Source organism: Mesoplodon mirus (genome assembly GCF_964341445.2).
Source record: "Mesoplodon mirus genome assembly, chromosome: 10".
Classification (NCBI taxonomy): Eukaryota; Metazoa; Chordata; class Mammalia; order Artiodactyla; family Ziphiidae; genus Mesoplodon; species Mesoplodon mirus.
This window is the reverse complement of record NC_138986.1, coordinates 26,775,786-26,799,179: the sequence shown is the minus strand read 5'-3', so window position 1 is coordinate 26,799,179 and position 23,394 is coordinate 26,775,786. Positions and strand designations below refer to the sequence as shown.

General features: G+C 36.9%; 1 protein-coding gene across 1 annotated transcript in view; it reads left to right on the top strand.

Moving 5' to 3' along the window:
- PEX7 (peroxisomal biogenesis factor 7) overlaps positions 1 to 23,394 on the top strand; it is an 84,523-nt gene that overhangs the window by 56,741 nt on the left and 4,388 nt on the right. The window contains exon 9 of the mRNA XM_082634396.1: positions 5,572 to 5,671. Coding sequence (XP_082490522.1) covers positions 5,572 to 5,671 — 100 coding nt within the window. The remainder of the gene's footprint in view (positions 1 to 5,571; positions 5,672 to 23,394) is intronic.

Genomic DNA, 23,394 nt, shown 5'->3' with positions numbered 1-23,394 from the left:
CAACCTGGGCTGCACATTACAATCACCTGGAGAATGTTTGCACCTCCCAAAGTACCCCAGGCCAATTAAATCAGGATTTCTAGGAATAGTGCTCACAGGTCAGTTTTTTTTTTTTTTTTTCTTTTGCGGTATGCGGGCCTCTCACTGCTGCGGCCTCTCCTGTTGCGGAGCACAGGCTCCGGACGCGCAGGCTCAGTGGCCATGGCTCACGGGCCCAGCCGCTCCGCGTCATGTGGGATCTTCCCGGACCGGGGCACGAACCCGTATCCCCTGCATCGGCAGGCGGACTCTCAACCACTGGGCCACCAGGGAATCCCCAAGGTCAGTATTTTTTTTAAGTTTCTCATTTGATTCCAGTATAGTCAAGGTTGAGAACCACTGCCCTATTGGCCTCACCTTCTGCCTGAAATCACTACTGTTTCTAATGGGAATTTACCAGATCTGTATCTTGAAATAAGTTAAATTTGAGAAGTACTGCTTTGGATGGTGATTCCCAAACCTAGCTGGTTGAGCATCAACATTTCCTGTGAAAAGCTTTCTGGATTCCTTTCAGACCCAGTCAATTGGAATTTTGAGGAAAAAGTTCCTCAGCAAAGCTGGGGAATGTGTATTTTCTGAATGTCTGGTATAAGGAGTTTTTGGTCCATCATTTGGGAACCACATCAAGAGGTGATTTAAAAGTTACCTTGGGCTTCCCTGGTGGCGCAGTGGTTGAGAGTCCGCCTGCCGATGCAGGGGACATGGGTTCGTGCCCCGGTCCGGGAAGATCCCACATGCCGTGGAGCGGCTGGGCCCGTGAGCCATGGCTGCTGAGCCTGCGCGTCCGGAGCCTGTGCTCTGCAGCGGGAGAGGCCGCAACAGTGAGAGGCCCGCGTACCGCAAAAAACAAAAAAAAAGTTACCTTATTTGTGAGGTTGGCCTTAGTTATCCATCTTGTCCTTAATATCCTCACTTAATTTTTTTATTCATCCATTCATGAAACATTCTTTGGGTGTCCATGTGTCAGACAGATACTTTTATACATGTAAGGGATACAAATAGGATACTGTCCCTGAATTCAAGGAGCTTAGTGCCTATTAGAGGAAAATAGATCTATAAATAAATAAATGCATGGAAGCGTTGTAAGTATTATGGTAGAAGCCAGAAACATGGGAATCATTCTTGATTTCTTCTGTCCTGTTAATTCTTCTGCCTAAAATTATCTCCAATCCATGAACCTTTCTTAATCTTCACTGTTACCACCTTAAATCCAAGCTGCTTTCTCTGCTTTCCACCTGGCTAACTCCTCAACCTTCAGATTTCAGCTCAGTGTCACTTCCTTGGGAGTTCATTCTTACATCCTTCTGCGTTGTCTTTTGGGGCATTTGTCAGTTGCAATTACATTTGTGTTTTTGTGATTTAAAAAACAAATGTCTGTCTACCCCACTGGACTGTGAGCTGTGGAAGGGCTGAGGCCAGGTCTCTCTTGCTTCTGGTGCTTATACCTCACACATTCTAGGGCTTATAAATTGTTGAATGAGTAAGTAATTAAATAATGAGAAAAGAAGCTGTTGTTACATTTTTGCTCATCACTCTAGAGAGTGCTGGACCCAAATAGTGCAAACAGAGGGAATTACAATGGTGCAATTTGCTTAAAATTTCAAAAGCACTAGATGACTATGAGTTACTAATAAAGGACCTAAAATGCCTTCTGATCCCTAAAAAATTAAATTATGAGCAGTGTGAAAACAAAAACCTCACAATTACTATCTGATTACTAATTAATAACTAATTTAAATTAATGTACATGCAAAGCATTGAAAAGTTGCCAAAACATTTCCCCATCTTTTTCTTGTAGTTAGGAAAGACTCACAAAGAGTTAATAACTAACTCAAGTTGAAAACAGGAAAGAAAAAGGAAGAACTTGGAAAAATATTTTAAACCCTCTGCTGAATTCACCTGTAGGCTTAATTTCAAAAGCGTTGGTATAGAGATTTCAAATTACATTTTAATCAGGTAAAAAGTAATTTCAGCTTAATTTTTGAAATAATTTTGGTGTTTTATTTGACACAGTGCTACGTGCTTGCTTTGTTCAAGACTTGTGCAGTCAGAAGGCAAAAAGGAACTCAACCAAGACATTGTACTATGATGGATTTTTCTCTCTTTCCATCTCCAATTTAAATGAAAAATGTCCCTACAGTTCTATAATATTTTTAATCATTGGAGGCCTGTCCAGTATATTTACTTCCCATGAGAGAGCTTAAATAGTCAGTGATTTCATCAGCAAAGAGACAAAAAGGCACCAAGTAGTATATGTGCTGGACCAAAACAAACATTTCACTTAAAAATAATGTGCCTTATTTGACCACTTAATGATATATGTAGCCTGACTTCTCCCATATTAAAAGGAGCCCATTTTACTTGTGTGATAGGTGCATGAAGGCTCTCGGATATATAGAACTTTTGGGGCCCTAGAGTCCAGAGGAAGATTGCACGGAGAGACCTTGCCCACTCCCTTAATTGCAATCGTGAGAAAACCTGGAGGAAAGCTCGCCTCCTTACAGTTCACCCCTTCCTGTTGGCACTTGAATGGAGATAGATAAAAAAATTCTGGCAGTGTACATGTCAAACTGTTAACAGTGGTTGCCCTTGGAGGGTGGGAATGAGGAAAGAAAGACATACATTTCTTTTGTTATTTATTGAAAAGGCCATTTATGATGAAAAAACAAATTATAGTTTATAGTCATAGTGCTCAGCTTTTGGTTTTCTCAACTTATTTAGCATATGCAAGTTATATGTATTCAACTTGATATTTTTTGATAAGACATTTTAATTTACTGAAAATTATTAATATTAATATTGCTTTTTCTGGTTTTCCTGGCTCCTCCCTTTGAGGTTAAGAAAATTGAAGCTCGGGTTCTCCCTATTTCACACACTTTCTAAGGCAAAAGCTGGATTCCTGTTCCACGTCCTCCTCTGGGTTTCAGCATTCACATAGTTTTTACCTGAGTGTTCCTCACTGATGCTTTTGTGAAGTTTTTGTGGTGTTTGTTTTTCTGTATTATGTAGGATTTTTGTTTTTTTTAGTAAGAGTGTTGGTCTAGGCACCTAGTCAGCTATTCTGCTGGGAATGAACCTCCCATCATTTTTGCAGCATAATATACACTTTGTATATTACGTAGTTTCTATCAGAGCTCTGAAATGGTATCATAACCAATAGCGCTTTTATAGCATTCACTAGACTAGCCCTCTCTTCACCAAATACTAACCTTAGAGTTTTAGCATGCATTTTGTTTGATGAGGTTTTTTTTTGCAAAATGCAGATAAATACTTGATAGTTTTTCCTATGTTAAAATTAGGGTGGTATGAATCTGTGGTGTGGAACTGGGTGGGGCTGTGACTGCCCATCAAGCTATGTATTAGCGCAAATTCAAATTGACTTTTTGAGTAGAATTTCAGCCCTCCTGCATGTGTGACTTTCCCTATCACACTTATTAAAGCTAAAGTTGGATGGTTTTCACACATGTGTCCTTATTAGGTAACCTAATTTTCATGAGGCCCACCTCTCCTGTCCTCAGTGTAGCCTTATCCTTTAACTGGCTTAAAATAACAATAAAAACTGTTTTCTAGGAACTTATCAGGAGGGTATAAATGAATCCTTGTTGCTTTTTATTATCCCTAAAAAATTCTAAAAGAAACCAATCTTTATGGTTTGTCTAAAGAGTAACGCATTCTACGGAAATAAAATCTAAATCCCAAATGAAGTCAGAGAGCTGATACCTGGATTAAATTGACTTCCCATAGAAGGACTGTGCTAAACTACCCTTTGGGGTGATGCCATTGACTCATGAGTAACAGCCCATGAAACAACATCTCTGTGTTTCCTTAAGAGATGTTGAGGATGCTCTTCATTACCTAAGCATAGGGTTTCTTCTCTGTGAACTCCCAAGGATGAATTCCCTTCTGAGATTTCCAAGAGCAATTTGGATGTGGACAGTATGAATTCAGGGCCTGATCGTGTCTCCCTTTCTTCTTTGGTTGATGGAAAGCTTAGCGTTTCAAGTTCCTCCCTGTCAAGTATATACAACTTCATGAATATATTTTTGTTTACCAGTCTCATTGCAGGTTTGAATTTACTTTACTATCCTTACTTTTCATTTAACTTATATATTTTTGCCATATTAAATGCATATTTTAAAACCATTTTGAATATTTTTTAGAACAAATTGGGTATACACAAAATCATTTGATTATTGTTTCAAATAATGCAAATCAGTGAATAACCATGTTTCAGGAATGAAATTACACAATTACATATTTACTTTTGGTTATTTAAAATCTGGAACATTAGATTTCAGTACAATTTCTGTCTCTAGATCCAAAGGAACAAATATGCATAGACAGTGGAGACCACTATTATGATTTCTGAGAGAGACTGCAGGCTGTTCCCTCATTTGTTTGGACAGGAAAATTTTCAAAAGTAAAATCACTCTCTTTAAATATTGTGTAGATTTCAGTAATCTGATAAATGAGCTATTTATTCATTGTCTCTCTGGTACCCAACAGTGGATTATCCATAGCAACAATCCTTTTCAAACTTAATGAGACCGACTCTGTATTTATTAGGGAAATAATACCACCAGGTTAAACAAACTGACTGTTGGTCCTGTGTATTTACTCTCTTTCAAAGAGATCTGCTGAACCTTCAGTGTGTTCCATGTCATAGATCATTAGGGAAGCTGAATTGGATATGACTCTATGATTCTGAATATGCCATTTTTGTGGTGTGTTTAGAGTCAAATAATAAAGATGATGAGCAAATAAAGCTTTAGACATGAAGTACTATTTTGTGCATTGAAAATAGAGCCAAATTATTCTCCATACTATAGAAATCAGAGATATATTATGATAAATATTACCACTCCCAGTCTATAGAGGATCAACAGAATACTTAATATTGGCCCAGGAAAACATATTTCAGTTTTTCTTTATGCTAGAAATTACATTGACACGGACTCTATAAGAAAGGCCGTGCCTCAGAAAAAAGGTAGTTTCAGAATTGCAGAGATTTTCATAAGAGAACAGATTTTTTTAAAGACTTTGAATGGCTGTTGAAATGTAACTTAAACCTGCACTCTTTTCATGTCAGTTGTTGAGAAATGAAGCAGTATTTAAAAACAAAACGTTAGAGTTCATGTAATCCAGTATCCTTCTTTTGCAGCCATGAATGCTTTTAGAAATTGCTAAAACACTAGTGTCTCTCATCTCCCATGTCCTCGTACTGTATAAAAACAAAACCCAAACGTGTTAAGCGTCCATCCTACACAGTATGCTAATGGGAATATCATCAACGTTTGCAAGGGTAGATTGATTAATAATTCCATTTGGTTTTTGTCTTTTTGTATACAGTAGAAAAGAGCACATTTTTTTCTTTATTAGATTTTTAAATGTACATTAGTAGTGGGGCTCTGCATTTATGAATTGGTTGAACCTGTTTTGATGAAATCTGCTATGTTAAATATCTATTTTTTCTTAGATAAAATTTTTTGTAGTTTTAATATTTAAATTATTTCTTTTTCTTTATGTTCACAGATTCTGGAACTTTTCAAAGCCTGACCCTCTTCTTGAAACAGTGGAACATCATACAGAATTTACTTGCGGTTTAGATTTAAGTCTTCAGAGTCCTACTCAGGTAATGGATCGATCTCCTCATGTTTTTTCTACCCATACAGTTTACAGATAGCTCTATGTGTGGCATGTGTTGCTTTTATGAACAAGAGTCTTGCCTTTAGGGCAGGGCAAAGTACATTTACTTAATAAACCTGATCTTTTTTGCTGTATAAACTTGAGCCTTTGAAATACTAGAGAAGAAGAGGTATCCAGAAGCTTGGTGTACTTCTCTCCTTTGGAGAGATTGACTTGTCTGAGAGGAAAAGGAAACTTCCCCAAAAGTGTTGTGCTTAACATTGTAGACCTCTTCCAGTGGGTAACAAGAGAAGAATGGAATGAGGAAGGATTGTCCCCAGAGGTTGGTGGGAGTCAAGAGTGTGTGGTCCTGGATTCAGCTGTCCTGCTAAGCCTTTGAGATGACGGGCAGGTCATTTCCCTGTCAGGACTGTCACCCTCATCTCCACACCCCACGTTGGAAGACAGGCTTTACATGAAGAACAAAGTAGAGGAGAGTGGCAACTGTTTTAATTACGAAAGTTCGTATTTCCCCCCTTTTTTTCTCTTGAGGACTTCAGAGTCAATATTTTAGATTTTAAATATTCTTCAGGTTTTTCAAAAAAGCAGTTTCAGTTTTGAAAATTGTAAACTCAGGTCAGAAACACTGGACTATGTGGAGTGATAAGATACTTTATAATACAGACTATGTGAAAACACCAACATATCAATGGAACAAAGTAATATGTGAAAATTCTACAATATGACTAAGAAGTTATGCATTTATGATAAATTTTAGAAGTTAGACAAAAAGCAAATTACATTTCTCAATACTGTATTCTTAAGTTTAAGTGAATACATGGGTTTCTTTTTATTTTAAGAGTTCAAGACAATTCTGAGTTTAAAATGTTTTCATTAGACATCAGAATATTCTCATTAACAGAATAATTGTTTGAAAATGACTTAACAGCATCTAAGAAGAGAACAAATTGAAATAGTGAGGGGTGAAATGGCATTATCTTTAATGTGTATACAATGTGCTTTAAATGTTCTAGTTCTTTTTCTGAGAAAAACATTTATTATAGATGATTTTTTAATAAAATAATTACACCTGTTTGCTAGCCCAGTTTAAAAAAGTTGTAATGTACCTATTGAAATATGGCAATACCCAAAAAATGACCCTAAATAGATATCTTCCTTCTCATATATTTCTATTAACCCATCTCTATGATCCCCAGACTGTGGCCTGAGGCAACACATGTGCCTCCGTGACACATGGCAGTTCCTCACCCAGGTCTTGGAGAGAGCCAAATGTCAAATTAGTGTTTTCACTTTCTTCAGATAAGTACCTCGAAGTGTAATTCCTGGATCATATAGTAGCTCTATTTTTAATTTTCTGAGGAATCTCCAATATTTTTTTCCGTAGTGGCTACACCAATTTGCATTCCCACCAACAGTGTATAAAGGTTCCCTTTTCTCCACATCCTCACCAACGCGTATTATTATTATTTGGCTGCGTTGGGTCTTTGTTGCTGTGCGCGGGCTTTCTCTAGCTGTGGTGAGTAGGGGCTACACTTTGTTGCGGTGCATGGGCTTCTCTTTGCAGTGGCTTCTCTTGTTGCGGAGCATGGGCTCTAGGCGCACAGGCTTCAGTATTGCGGCATGCGGGCTTCAGTAGTTGTGCCACATGGGCTCAGTAGTTGTGACCCGTGGGCTCTAGAGTACAAGCTCAATAGTTGTGGTGCACGGGCTTCATTGCTCCATGGCATGTGGAATCTTCCCAGACCAGGGATCGAACCCGAGTACCCTGCATTGGCAGGTAGATTCTTAACCACTGTGCCACCAGGGAAGTCCTAGAGTTAATTTTTGTGTATGGTGTAAGATAGTGGTCCAGTTTCATTCTTTTGCACATGGCTGTCCAGTGATTTGTGTTTTTAAAGATCATTCTGGCTGTTTTGGGAGAATAGACCATAGGTATGATTGGAAGCGGGGAGGTCATATTGGAGTATCTTGGAGTAATCAGGCAAAAGACAATGGTGACTTAAAATCTAAGAGATGTAGAGATGGAAAGATTCAGAATAAATTGCTGGATTTTTTTTAAATTATTTAATTTATTTTTTTTTAATTTTTTGCCTTATAACAAATTTAATCAGTTATACATATACATATGTTTCCATATCCCCTCCCTTTTGCGTCTCCCTCCCACCCTCCCTATCCCACCCCTCCAGGCGGTCACAAAGCACCGAGCTGATCTCCCTGTGCTATGCGGCTGCTCCCCACTAGCTATCTACCTTATGTTTGGTAGTGTATATATGTCCATGCCGCTCTTTCACTTTGTCACAGCTTACCCTTCCCCCTCCCCATATCCTCAAGTCCATTCTCCAGTAGGTCTGTGTCTTTATTCCTGTCTTACCCCTATGTTCTTCATGACATTTTTTTTCTTAAATTCCATATATATGTGTTAGCATACAGTATTTGTCTTTCTCTTTCTGACTTACTTCACTCTGTATGACAGACTCTAGGTCTATCCACCTCATTACAAATAGCTCAATTTCATTTCTTTTTATGGCTGAGTAATATTCCATTGTATATATGTGCCACATCTTCTTTATCCATTCATCCGATGATGGACACTTAGGTTGTTTCCATCTCCGGGCTATTGTAAATAGGGCTGCTATGAACATTTTGGTACATGTCTCTTTTTGAATTATGGTTTTCTCAGGGTATATGCCCAGTAGTGGGATTGCTGGGTCATATGGTAGTTCTATTTGTAGTTTTTTAAGGAACCTCCATACCGTTCTCCATAGCGGCTGTACCAATTCACATTCCCACCAGCAGTGCAAGAGTGTTCCCTTTTTTCCACAACCTCTCCAGCATTTATTGTTTTATATGGTTCAACTTAATAGTTTGGAGATAGTGATTGTAGGATTTGCTGCTGGATTGGAAATAGGCTATGAGAAAACAGAAGAATCAGTTTGGATTTGGATCTGGAAAACAAGGTGAGATAGGGGAAGAGGAAGGAACTTCAAATAGGAACAATCAAGAGTTGTGTTTCAAATGTCTCCTGTTAGGCATTCAAATGGAGATAGGCAGTTTGATAGAGGCTGTCCACCTCAGGGAAGAGTTTAGGGCTAGAGACACAAATATGGGAATTTTTAGCATATAAATGGCTTCAAAAGTTTGGGGGCGGAGTGAAATTATCTGGAGAGAATATGTGGAAGAAGAGGCTCAGAGAAAACTAGAAGCCTGAAAGAAGAGAATTCCAGCAAAGGGGATTGAGAATGAATGACTAGTGAGGTAGAAGAAAAACTATAAAAGTATGGTATCTTTGAAGTTCAAAGAAAATAGTAGTTCAAGGAGGAGAAAATCACGCATGCTGCTGGTGGGAATATAAAATGTTGCCATCACTTAGGAAAAGTTTGACAGTTTCTTAAAAAGTTAAATGTAAATTTACCATACACCTCAGCAATTACACTCTTAGATATATACTCAAAAGAAATGAAAATATTTGTCCACATAAAGACTTGTATGTGAATGTTCATAGCCAGAAAGTAGAAGTAATCCAAATGTTCATCAACTGGTGAATGAATAAGCAAAATGTGGTATACCAATGCTACAACATGGATGAATCTCCAAAGTATTATGCTAAGTGAAAGAAGCCAGATACAAAAGACTACATATTGTATAATTTTGTTTATATAAAATGTCCAGAAAATGCAAATCTATAAAGATAGAAAGGAGATTAGTGGTTACTTGGGGAAGGAGCTGAGAATGGGAATTATCTGCAGATGAACACAAAGGGTCTTTAGGGAGTGATGGAAATGTTCTAAAACTGGATTGTGGTAAGAGTTATACAGCTGTGTAATGATACTAAAAATCATTGAATTGTACACTTAAAATGGGTGAACTTTATGGTATTTAATTTATATTGGGTTGGCCAAAAAGTTCATTTGGGTTTTTCCATAAGATGTTTCTGAAAAACCTGAATGAACTTTTTGGCCAACCCAATACCTCGGTTGAAGCTGTTTAAAAAAAGAGAGATAGAATGGAAGAAGTTCTGATTTTTCCTAAGATGTAAAAAGATGAAAATCTTTTCGCTGTAAAAATAAGAAAAAAGGCAGATAAACTATAAAATCAGAACTGTGTGAACCCATCAGAGAGCTGAGGTGACAGGGAAAACAAGTAGCCTGAAATCCAAAGAGAGACAGACCCCTTCCTCTAAGGAGAGATGGGACACTAGGACTCTTTTACCTGTGACAAAGCATAGGAAGAAGACACAGCTGCTATACAAAAGGGATATAGTGGAAAAAGTGAACAATATGTGTGAACAAATGAGGGATTTCAGCAGAGAGATGAAAATATAAGAAAGAGTCAAATGAAAATAGTAGAAAAAATTTTGAAGTACAGTACAAGGGATACAGTCCTTCAATATACTCATCAGTAAATTTAGAGATAGGTCACTAGAAACTACCCAAGCTGAAACAATAGGAGAAAACAAGAATGAGGGAAGTAAAAGAGAACAGAACATCCAGGAACTATGGGACAATATCACATTGGAGTCCAGAAGGAAGGAGAGAATAGGGAAGAAGTATTTAAAGAAAAATTTCCAGGGCATTCCCTGGTGGTCCAGTGGTTAGGACTCAATGATTTCACTGCTGTGACCTGGGTTCAGTCCCTGGTTGGGGAACTAAGATCCCGCAAGCTGCGTGGCATGGCCAAAAAAAAAGAAAAAAGAAAATTTTCCAAAATAGTAGAAGTTGTCAAACCACAGATCCAAGAAATCCAGGGAAACCCAAGCAGGATTTAAACAAAGAATCAAAACATCAAGGCATACCCATATTCAAACTGCTAAAAAACAAAGATAAGGAGAAAATTTTAAAGGCAGAGGAGAAAAGAAACATATCCAGAAGACTAGAGATAAGAATTACAGCAGACTTCTTGTCATAAATCATGTAGACCAGAAGATGATGAAATGTCTTTTTAAAGTACTGAATGAAAAAACTGTGAACCCATAATTCTATACCCAGTGAAAGTACCATTTGAATATAAAGAGAAAATAAGGAAATTTTCAGACAAAGGAAAGCTGAGAGCACATCTCTGCTGTAAGAAATGTTAAAGGAAGTTCTGTGCAAAGAAATAAGCCCAGACCAAAACATGAAACTATGGAAAGAGAGAAAAGGAGGGAGGGAGGGAGGGAGGAAGGAAGGAAGGAAGGAAGGAAGGAGGGAAGGGAGGGAAAGAAGGAGAGAGAAAAAAAAACTCTGGAAATGGCAAAAATGAAGTAAATATACAAGACACTTTTTAAGTTAATTTTATCACTCTGAAAAATAATTAACTGCCTAAAGCAAAAGTAGTATTGTATTCAATACATTTGTGTACAGTATATTGTAAGGTTTTTAATATATGCAAAAGGAAAATGTAGGACAATAATAGAACAAGGGAAGGTAGGGAGGAGTTAGAAGTATACTGTTGTAAAGGCATTACTACATGTGAAGTGCTATAATACTATTTGAAGGTAGATTGTGATAAATTCAAGATGTATATTGTAAACCCTATGGTAACCTCTAAGAAATTTTTTTTTTTTTTTGCGGTACGCGGGCCTCTCACTGTTGTGGCCTCTCCCGTTGCGGAGCACAGGCTCCAGACACGCAGGCTCAGCAGCCATGGCTCACGAGCCCAGCCGCTCCGCGGCATGTGGGATCTTCCTGGACCGGGGCACGAACCCGTGTCCCCTGCATCGGCAGGCGGACTCTCAACCACTGCGCCACCAGGGAAGCCCTCTAAGGAATTTTTTAAAAAGAGCTATCATTAATAAGCCAGTGGTGGAGATGATTATTTTAAAAATCAATTACTTCAACATAATAAAAGCCACATAGAAAAATCACACTTAGCCAACATCACACTCATTGGTGAAAGACTGAAAGCATTTTCTTTAAGATCAGGGATAAGACAAGGATGTTCACTTCTACCACTTCTATTCAACATAATATTGGAAGTCCTAGCCAGAGCAATTAGTCAAGGAAAAGAAAAGGCGTCTAAATTGGAAAGAAAGAAGTAAAATTATATCTGTTCTCAGATGACATGATCTTATATGTGGAAACCTTTGAATCCAACCATTTCAACAATTATATTAAATGTAAATGGTCTAAACACCGAAATTAAAAGACATTAAAAGTGATAGATATGTGAGGGACTTTGAGAAGACTAGGTCAATATTTAGTGACCTGTCAGATTTGAGGTTTGAAGAAGAGGTTTTCTGACTCCAAGTTCTAGGATTTGGTTACTTTCTGTATTACATTTTCAGTGAGTAGTTTACCCTGTTCTTCTCCATTTTATTTATACTGTGTCTTGGACTTTAAACTTTCCTTTCAAACTAAGATCATGATCCTAACCAGTATGTTTTTTTAAAAAAACATATCTAACATTAACACATTTTAACCCAAACATTTATTTTTATTATTAATGTATAGTTTTACCAAGTAACATTAAACTCCTTTCTAGGGGAAGTAAGAATCAAGTTCTTAGTGCATCTCCCTATTTTTTTCTCACTTATTTTATCTCAGTTATCTATTGCTATATAACAAACTCCCCCACAATTTATTGGCTTAAACAACAATTTTCTTCGCTCACAGTTCTGTGAGTCAACAATTTGGTCTGAGCTCAGCCAAGCAGTTCCTCTGTTGGTGTCTCATGTGGTTCCAGTCATCTGGTGGCTTAACCAGGACTGGGTGGTCTAAGATGGCCTCACATAGATGTGTAGGGTGTAGCACTGGTTGTCTTCTGATCCATGTGTCTCTGGATAAGTTCAGGTTTCTTCACCTAGCAGTTGTAGCTTTCCAGGAGGGCGAGAGCAAAAGCTGCAAGGTGTCTTCAGGACTAGACTTCGAAGTCACACAACATTCCTTCTGTGGCAAAGCAAGTTACAAGGCCAGCTCAGATTCAGAGAGTGACAGACAGACTCCACCCCTTGTTGGGAGTAGCTGCAAAGAATTTGTAGCCATTTAAAATCTACCACATTAACCTTTTGTTGGTATAGTTGGTAGTTTAAGTTATTTTTGACATACAATATTTATCCTTTATTCTCACAAATATTTATTCAAGTTTACTTGTTGCATGTTAATTTAATTTCACTCTTTGTTCATTGTTTATTCTCTTAGAAAGTATCTTTCTCTCACCTCTTAGAAAGTACCTTTCCATCTGCTTTCAAAACCTTGTCATCTGTGTGGTGATCTTAACAGCTGTGAGACTTTGCTGATGTTACTTTTGGCCTCCCGTGTCTTAATATATTCCCTGTCTTAAAAGAGATTTTTCTTGTATTTATAATTTTATATTTATTATTTTCTTTTTAGCTTCTCCATTCTTAGAGATCTGAAAAATGAGATCCAAAGACATTCTTGTATTATAACCTTCTTTCTTTTTGACAGAGTGTAAGATCTTGTCTTTAAAGGTTTAAAACTTGACAAATAAGTGTCTGGGGTCATTCTTTAAGGATAATTGCTGAGAAATACTCTGTGCCCTCTTGTTAACCAGGCTGAAATCATCTTTCACTTCAGAAAATTTTTCTTTGAATTTTTTCCCTCTGATCTTGATTTGTATAGTCCTGACATTTTCTCTTTTCTTTCTTATCCTTATTATCTCTGCATTGGAAACCTTTTTTTCTGTTTTTAGGCTTATGATTCTAGACCTGTAATATGTCCATTTGTATAATTGGGATTTTCTGTATTAATGTATTTTTAGAATCCCTGACTTTGTGCTCTGCAGTATCAACTCTGCTTTTTTGAATGTTCATGGATATTTAGTTTAGTATTTATAAGCTGGGTACAGGTTTATATATCATTACACATTCCTTTTGGAATATAGTTATTTCTCTTTTAAATCCCCTTTAAAGTAGGCATTATTAGTTCATTCCAAGACATCTCATCTTTGTGTTTAATAAATGTATCTTTTTTCCCCATGATGAAATTGGGAAATTATATTTTAGAAGAAAGAAAAAAGATTACCCATGGTTTTGCCACTCTAGAAACAATCTCTATTATACCATATTAACTTGTTTCTTTTCAGCGCTTTTTTAGGAATTTTTATTTGAAGTGTAACACCCATATTGGAAAATGCACATATTTTAAGTGTGCAACTCAGTAAGCTATCAAGAAGTAACTATACCTGTGTAACTACCATTTAGGTGAAGTATGGAACACACTACCAGCATCCCAAAAAGCCCACTCATGTTTCCTCCCAAATCTTATACCCCTTTCTCCTTCCCAAAGATAAGTACTCTCCTTTTCATTTTGTTTCAGTGGAAGATGCTTAGATTTGGTTCTGATTTAAACTAGTTCTGTAGGTGTGTTTTTAAAAGTATATTTGACTTTATTGATGTTTTAGTAAAAAAAATTAGCAATATGTGTGTGTGTGTGTGTGTGTATACACACACACACACACACATAGAATCATTATGCTGTATACCTGGAACTGATGCAATATGGCAGTTCTATCTCAATTAAAATAAAATAATAAAGAAACAACAACAAAAATATTAGGGTATCATTTAAAAATTCAGCTTATGTTTTGATTCAAATCCCTATTCCCACAATCTTAGATATCAGGTTTACAGGTTGACAGTGGATAAAATATTTTAAGATTCTCAGTATGAGGTTGGAAAATCAGATTTTGAAGATGGCTAGCATTACTGGTAGTTAGGATATATGTGTCCTGTTCACCTTTAATCTGAGGTGATATTTTCTGCATCTGTCGCAGACTAGCTTTAGACTTGAAAAGAACACGTGCCAGAAGTACCCAGTGTCCTCAGGCATTAGTCTCTGTTGTTTCCTCTTTGATGCTTTCATAATTGTGTAATTTTTAGCTTAAAACTGTATAACAAATGCTTGTTTTCCCCCAGCCATAAAACCTTCCCCAGGCCCAGCTCCGTAGGATCTTGGTGTAACCCTGTGTCTACTGCCCCCTGCACTGCATGAGCTGCCCTTGCAGTGCGAGCTTCCGAAATTGTTGACGCCTTAGCCTCTGCTGCCTCTGGGCTCCCATTCCTGAATCAGTCATTTACTCTCTTATTCATTTTTCTTTCTTTAGACTATAGAGCATTGCTTCATAAAAAACAGCAGACTTGACACACAACAAGTTACTTTTCAAAAAAACTTCATTTGGGCTCTTGGTCCTACTCAACTTACCTCTGAAGTCTTTTTGATTTTGTAACCCATTCTCCACAATATCGTTCCTCAACCTTCTGCAGTATCATTAACACTCCAGACATTTGTCCTTACCTCCTATCTTATTGTTAAAATAGACAAAAATGAATATCTTCTTCCAGCGCTATCACCTCAAAATATTTATGTTCCATCTCTCTTTTTCCCCTTTCCATTAGGTTCCTAATTTTCTCATTGGCTTCTTCATCCAGGTCAATAATCCACTGGTTTTTGTTTTGTTTTGTTTTTTGTTTTTAGACCATCAGTCAGTTCTTTTCTCTATTTTCAAAACTCACTTGATCCCACTGTCTTACCTCCCTACCAGTAAATTCAGTTTCTCATCTATTATTAGACATCAAGAATTAGTAGTTTACCTGTTGCTTTTAGTTTCTCAAAGTCAACATTCTCTTTTAAGCCCCTGCATCTGTCTTCCTTTCATCATTCAATTGAAGTTAAGCCCCAAAATGTCACTAGTAAGAGCTCCTGAAAACCAGGTTAGCCTTTTCTCAGACTTTTTTAAGCTATATAATGTTAATTTTTTTAAAAGAAAAATCTTCCCCTCCTATTGCTTTAATGCTAACCATGCTAAGCAGTTTTCCTTACCTGTTTGCTAAATATCTCCATCTCTTAGGCCAGTTTCTTCCTTACCATCCTTCCAAAAGCAGATATTCTCCAATATACAAGTCTTAGTCCTCTAACTTTTATGCATCTTCTTCTTGAAGTTGGTGTTTAATTATATGTTAGTGATGCTTGACCCATTTATCCAATTGCCTTTACTGTGTGATCTCAATAGATGTTATTATATACTTATCCTTCGGTATTCCTAACATGGTCAGTTGATTGCATCATGGGGCCAGACTAGAGACCTGGGAAACTATCCTAGTTTTCTTGTTTCTCTTTGCATCCCTAAATTCAAATGGGCATCAAGCTTATGAATTTTTCCTCACCAATATCTCTGAAATGTGGACCATACTATTCTAGCTCCACTGCCTTAGATAATCATTTATTAGTATCTCTGCCATGGATGACTGTAGTAATCTCCTAACTGGTCTCTAAGCTCTTTCCATCATTCCGCTGATTTCCTAGCACTGCTTATGGGGAGAGCTCTCCATAATGCAAGTCTGATTTTGTTAGTCCTTGACCTGAAATATATCAATGGCCCCATTAAAGGCAGCAGCAAGATGAGGTTTGCAACCCTTATTACTGTTAATCAACATGGTTCTAAAAATTGTAGCCAATTAGTAATAGGAGAAAACAAAATGGAATATAAATATTTTTAAAAGGTAGAAAATTTTATCATTATTTATACTTCATACTATTGTCAAATGTTATAATCCAAGAACATCAACTTTAAACCTATTAAAAATAATAAGTGTTTGATAAGATCAATAAAAATATACAAAAATGAATACCATGTGGATACCAGTAATCATCAGTTAGAAAATAAAATGGCAAAAATTACTTTTACATGGCAACAACTGTGTGTGTGTGTATGTATGATACATAGAATAAAAATTTTTAAATGTGCAAGACTCTAGGTAAAGAAAATTATATACCTTCACTAAGGGACTTTTAAAAAAGACTAGAATAAATGAACAGACATATCATATTCTTGCAACAGAACGTGTTTTTTTTTTTTTCTTACGGCTGTCTTTTTTTTAGGCCTTTCTTATCTTATAAAGATATTACGTTTGCTTCCTAACAGGCCTTTCTCTTTTTGGAACGCATGGTCAGTCACTCCTGTGATTGCTCTTTAACTAGTCTGACCATTAACTTTCTGCCATACTAGTTACATACCAGTTTTAATTTACAAATCAACATAGCTAAATTGTCATTCTCATCATGTCCTCTCAGAAAACTTTCAAGAGGCAGCTTATTACCTCCATAGTAGAGTCTGAACTGTTAATCTTACTTTCAAGACTCAATATAATCTATGTTGCTTTCTAATTTTATTTCTCAACCATCCTATGTAATCTCCCTATTTCATACCAGTTATATTTTATTATTTGTGATCTCCATGTGCTTGCCACTTTTTCCCTCACTGTCCTCCACTTCTGCCTGGGCAAAGTATTTCTGCCTTTCCAAGTCCTGGACAAGGTCTTCTATTCCTTCTCTCCTTTCTCTTCTTTTTCTTCAGTAAATATTTGAGTGCCAGCCATGTGTCAGGAGTTACATAGTGAATTTATGCAAACTCCCTGACATGTATGTACTAAATAAATGTTGAATGAATGAATGAATGAATGAATGAAAAGACCTTTTTTTAGTATATTAGTCAACACTTTCCTTACTTTTACTTAAACTCCATACTGATTAACATAATAAACCACGTTCTTCTCTGTAGTCACTTCCTTCCGGAAGCTGGTTGAGTAAATAAGACGTATTTTCTTTAGCCCGTTATTTAATACATTGCAACATAATGTCTGGGCTGCTTTTTCAAAATTTAGAGTTGACTGTGATTTCTTTCATTCTCTTTACATCCCTCTGCTTATTTTTCTTGTTCATTTTTGCTAAAGAGGTCATATGTCATACAGATAATTATAGTAGTTTGAACAAGTTTCCCACGGACAAAAGCAATTGTCCACAAAATTGAGAGAAAGGAGTATAATGATAAATAGGAAATGGAAAACTTGTCAATAAAGTAAATCTCTTAATGGGTCTGTAGGGCTTCTTTGTTATATTAACAGCCATATTAAATCATTTGAAGTAAGTTACCTTATCAGTGGCATGTGTAAACATTTTAATAAAATGGAGAAAATTGATAAATTAAGGAATATAAATTCATTTTCTAAATTATATATGTATTTAGAGTCTGATATTTTCATTATAATGTTTCCTTTTCCAGAATTTACATTTATAGGATCATTATTATTGAGGATGTTTTGTAACAAGTCTTACTTGATCCATCAGTGATAAATTTTTATTATAAACTCCTTATTGACTGGATTTGTTTCTTTAATACCCTTGGGTCTACTGTAGAACTTAGCCCAATACTTTGCACTTAGGAAATGGTAAAATATTTGTTTAATACAGTTGCTCTCAAGCATTCCATGTATAACAATGTCATGATGTATATGCTATAGCTGTATTCAGAAATTAATGGGCTATAGTGATAGATAATAAATTTCTATTCAGTTTTTCAAGAATGTTTCATTATATGTTTTAAAGAAATTGACATATTAGGGTAGTAGCAAGAAATTCATATTTCTAATTAATGTGCTTATTCTTAAAACGTAGAAATATCTATTGTGCTGTTCAAAGTAAAATTGAAATAACTAAAAATAGAAGTTATATGGACTCTTACCCTATTAATTATTTTCCACTACCCTAGGAAATAGCAGCTTTTAAAAATAATAATGAAAAAGACTGATCCTGTCTTCAAACTTTACACTAAACAAAGAAGTATAAAACTTTTTGACAAACCAATTTTCCTATAATGTCGATAATTTTCATTTTGAGTTTTATTGAAAAGGTTTGCGTTTTGATCTCAGACTAAAGGAAACTTAGAGGAGATAGGGATGAAGTGTACTGCAGTGGGGGCTTGCAGGTTAAGAAATATATTTTCTACTTGAATATCCTTGCAGAAGATGTAGAGACTGGAGGCTCCTACCCTGTGGTGTCCACATGCACAGTCACCGCAAGGGGAGAGGGTCACACAAGATAGGCCTTGGCAGCCAGCCTTCAAGAAACCCTAGACGGGAGTCAGACAGGAGCCAGAAAAAAGTCTCTCTCAAAAGATTAAGAGTTTACTCAGAGGACTTATAATGCAATTTAGTTACCTTTAAGCTAGAACTTTTAGTTTTTCATTTATTCTTTTTTGTTGTTGAAGTATTGTTGATTTACAATATTGTGTTAGTTTCAGGTGTATAGCATAGTGGTTCAGTAGTTTGGCAGCTTATATTCCATTACAGGTTATTATAAGATAATGGGTATAATTCCCTTTGCTGTACAGTATGTCCTTGTTGTTTATCTGCTTGATATGTAGTAGCTTGTATCTGTTAATCCCATACTCCAAATTTGTCCCTCCTCTCTTCCTTCTTCCCTTTGGTAACCATAAGTTTGTTTTCTATATCTGTGAGTCTGTTTCTATTTTGCATGTATATCCATTTGTAGTATTTTTTAGTTTCCACATGTAAGTGATATCCTATGGTATTTTCTTTCTCTGGTCTTCATTTATTCTTATTTATTCCACTGCCTAGAACACTTTCCTTCTCTCCATTGTACCCCTGCCCCACAAACAAAGGCTCTCTGGCTTAGGCATACTTCTTTAAGCCACAGCTTAGATAATATGTCCTCCTGAAAGCATCCACTTTCCTCACATTTGGTTATAGTGACCCTTTTCCTATTTCTACTAGACCCTGTCATTCCTCTATCATTGTTCACATCACTCTGCACTGTAGGTGTCTATTTACTTATTCATCTCTCTGCTGGACTCCAGATCTGTGGGGACAGAGACGAGGACCATCTTGTTTACTGTAATATCTCCAGCATACTTCTGACACAGAAGAGGTGCTCAGCAAATATTTGTTGAATAAATGGATGAATATAAGTATATATGTATATGTGTATTATATTTTAGAAAGCTTCATAGTGCAGAGGAGTATTTTACTAACAGCTCCTGGGACATAAAAGAAAGCTCCCTATGAAACCTCTAATTAATACAGGCAGACCTCAGAGATATTGCGGGTGCGGTTCCAGACCACCACAATAAAGCGAATATCTCAATAAAGTGAGTCACACAAATTTTTTGGTTTCCTGGTGCATATAAAAGTTATGTTTACCCTCTATTGTAGTCTGTTAAGTGTGCAGTAGCATTAGGTCTAAAAAAAAGTACATACATTAATTTTAAAAATACTGTATTGATAAAAAATGCTAACCATCATCTGTGCCTTGAGTGAGTTGTAATCGTTTTGTTGGTGGAGGGTCTTATCTCAATGGTGACGGCTGCCGAAGGCTGGGGTGGCCGTGACAATTTTGTAAATAAGATAGCAGTGAAATTGGCCGTATTGATTGACTCTTCCTTTTACAAACAACTTCTTATACTATGTAATGCTGTTGGATAGCATTTTTACCCACAGTAGATCTTCTTTCAAAATTGGAGTCAATCCTTTTAAACCCTGCTGCTGCTTTGTCAACTAAGTTTATATAATATTCTAAATCCTTTGTTGTCATTTCAACAGTCTTCACAGCATCTTCAACCAGGAATAGATTCCATCTCAAGAAATCACTTTCTTTGCTTATCCATAAGAAGCAACTCCTCATCTGTTGAAGTTTTATCATGAAATTGCAGCAGTTCATTCAATTAATCACAATTCAATGAGGCTCCACTTCTAATTCTAGCTCTCTTGCTGTTTCCACCACATCTGCAGTTACTTCCTCCACTGAAGTCTCCAACCCCTCCAAGTCATCCATGAGGAATCAGCTTCTTCCACACTCCTGTTCTTGTTGATAGTTTGACCTTTCCCCATGAGTTACGGATGTTCTTAATGGCATCTGGAATGGTGAATCCTTTCCAGAATGTTTTCAGTTGACTTTGCCCAGATCTATCAGAAGAGTCACTATCTATGGTAGCCTTATGAAATGTTTTTCTTAAATAATAAGACTTAGAAGTCGAAATTACTCTTTGGTCCATGAGCTGCAGAATGGATGTTGTGTTAGCAGACATGAAAACAACATTAATCTAATTGTACATCTCCATCAAAGCTCTTGGGTGGCCAAAGTGCATTTCCAATGAGCAGTAATATTTTGAAAGGAATCTTTTTTCTGAGTAATAGTTTTCAATAGTGGGCTTAAAATATTCAGCAAACCATTTTGTAAGCAGAGGTGCTGTCATCCAGGCTTTGTTGTTCCATTTCTGGAGAACAGGCAGAGTCAATTTAACATAATTCTTACGGGCCCTAGGATTTTCAGTATGGTAAATGAGCATTGGCTTCAACTTAGAGTCACCAGCTACATTAGCCCCTGATGAGAGAGTCAGTCTGTCCTTTGAAGCTTTGAAGCCAGGTATTGACTTCTCCTCTTGAGCTATAAAAGTCCAAGATGGCATCTTCTTCCAAAAGTAGCCTGTTTAGTAGTCTAAACATTGGGAGTCTGTTGTTTAGTGTAGCCACCTCATTATCTTAGTTTGATCTTCTGGATTAACTTGCTGTAGCTTCTGTATCAGCACCTTCTGCTTCAACTTTTATGTTATGGAGAGGGCTTCTTTCCCTAAACCTCATAAACCAACCTTTGCTCCTCCAAATTTCTCTTCTGCAACTTCCTCACCTCTTTCGTTTCTTCATAGGATTGAAGAGAGTTAGGGCCTTGCTCTGGATTAGGCTTTGGCTTAAGGGAATGTTGTGACTGGTTTGATCTTCTATCCAGACCACTAAAACTTTCTCCATGTCAGCAATAAAGCTGTTTCACTTCCTTATCATTCATGTTCTAGAAAAAACTTTACCTCCCCTGATGAACTGGTAAATTTATTATGCTATTTGTTTATCTTACATTATTGTTTGCATTTGTCAGCTTTGCTGTCAGAAGGTGGAGATAGAGCTCAATTTCATATGCCATTTTAGCAGTTATTCTTAGCCTATTTTTCCTGGTATAATTATCGGCCTCTTATCCCCATTTCATGTGTGTTCTTTTAATGAAATGGCTTTTCTGTGGCCATGTTGAAGGATACTTTTCAAAATGGCAGTCATGGCTCTCATACAAATATAGCATGAACATGTGTCAAAGACCTTATGTAACTTGTGAAGGATTTTACAACTAGCTCAAAGGAGCCAAAGAAAAAACACATATAGGCAACTGCTGAATGTGAAAATAAATTTACTAATAGGTGCAGAACCGGTCAGTATCTATAAGGCAGTAACATTTAATGATTAGAATCATCTCTTGGGAGACAGGATGAGGCATCAGTTGCATCTCCACAGGACAACCTTCATTTGCAATTTTAATGGCTGAGAATCATTTGATTACTATCAGTTTTCTATAACTTTAGAGTTGTAAAATAATCCAGTCAAAGACATTGTAAGGCATAGACCCCTATAGAATCAGGTAACCCTGTGGGGCTCTAGGACAATACCAGCATTCTGCTGAAAGAACACCTAGCAATCTTTTTGCTGATTGCAATCATTCACAGTTTTTCCTGACAGCAAGGTAAGGAGCAAAGAAATGAGTCCTCATATAGGAGACTGAAATGGAGAAAGAGGATCTTCGGTAGATGCGGAAGGAGATATCCTGTTATCGTCTTCTCATTCTCTATGCTGAGTCTGGCCTTGAAGGAGTCTTCATGGCAGGAGTGCATTCCCGGGGATGGGAGGGAAAGATGGCTTGTTGTGGAGAAGCAGGATGGGACCTGGGAAAGATTCCTTGCTGTGTTTGACAAGCTAAAGCAGTGAGTGGATCTCATCCAGTAAAGCAGATTTTTTATTATCATGTCATCTGCTTGTTTATTTTTTGGTCTTTTTGTTAACCTTATTTTTAGCAAAGTCTTTTTCTTTTTTTTTTAAACGTCTTTTAGGCTGACCTCAGATAGGTAGTATGGGAAATTAAGAAAAAGCCCTGGGGGCTTCCCTGGGGGCTTCCCTGGTGGCACAGTGGTTGAGAATTTGCCCACCAATGCAGGGGACACGGGTTCGAGCCCTGGTCCGGGAAGATCCCACATGCCACGGAGCAACTAGGCCGGTGAGCCACAACTACTGAGCCTGTGCGTCTGGAGCTTGTGCTCCGCAACAAGAGAGGCCGTGATAGTGAGAGGCCCGCACACCGCGATGAAGAGTGGCCCCCGCTCACCACAACTAGAGAAAGCCCACGCACAGAAACGAAGACCCAACACAGCCATAAATAAATAAATAAATAAATAAATAAATAAAATTTTTTAAAAAAGAAAAAGCCCCATGTTTACCCTAAGTTATAGAATGCCTTTAAGGCCATTGGGGTGGTGATGGTAATTAATGAGTGCCCCCTAACCCCAGACCCACAGCGACCACACGGTCACCTTTCTTTACCAGGAAGTCTCTACAGTGCCTTCCTTAGAGAATCTGGAGCTGCATTGTTAGTTTACTAAAGTGCTTCTTACCTTATTATTAGTTTTTTGATTGTTAGCTTTTTAAAACTTATAGCACTAGATGGGGTTTAATTAATTAGTTAATGGAGAAATAGTGTTTGCATTAATTTGAGTCAATCTATTCATAATTCTGTATCATTGCAGTTTTAGGTCTTTCTCATATTACCAATTAATGTAGTATAGAATTATGAACATTTGCTGATTCAGTGGCCTTGACATCTGTTAGTTATAAGTTCTGAGTAATTAAGAAGCTGGATTGAAGGGTGCTAAATAGGGATTCAGAAAGGTAATTTATGGATACCTTATATTAGAAGCTTAAGTCTCATTTCTCTGATTCTCTTCTCCATAATAGTTGACACTTAACATACAGAAAGGCCCAGCACTTGTAAAAAAATATACATAGATGAGACGGATAAATTTGTCTAATGATCTTTGTATTCTGTGGTATAAAAATTTACAATTGCAGGATTAGGCAAATAATGAGTGTCACTTGGCCTTTTGTGAGGCACT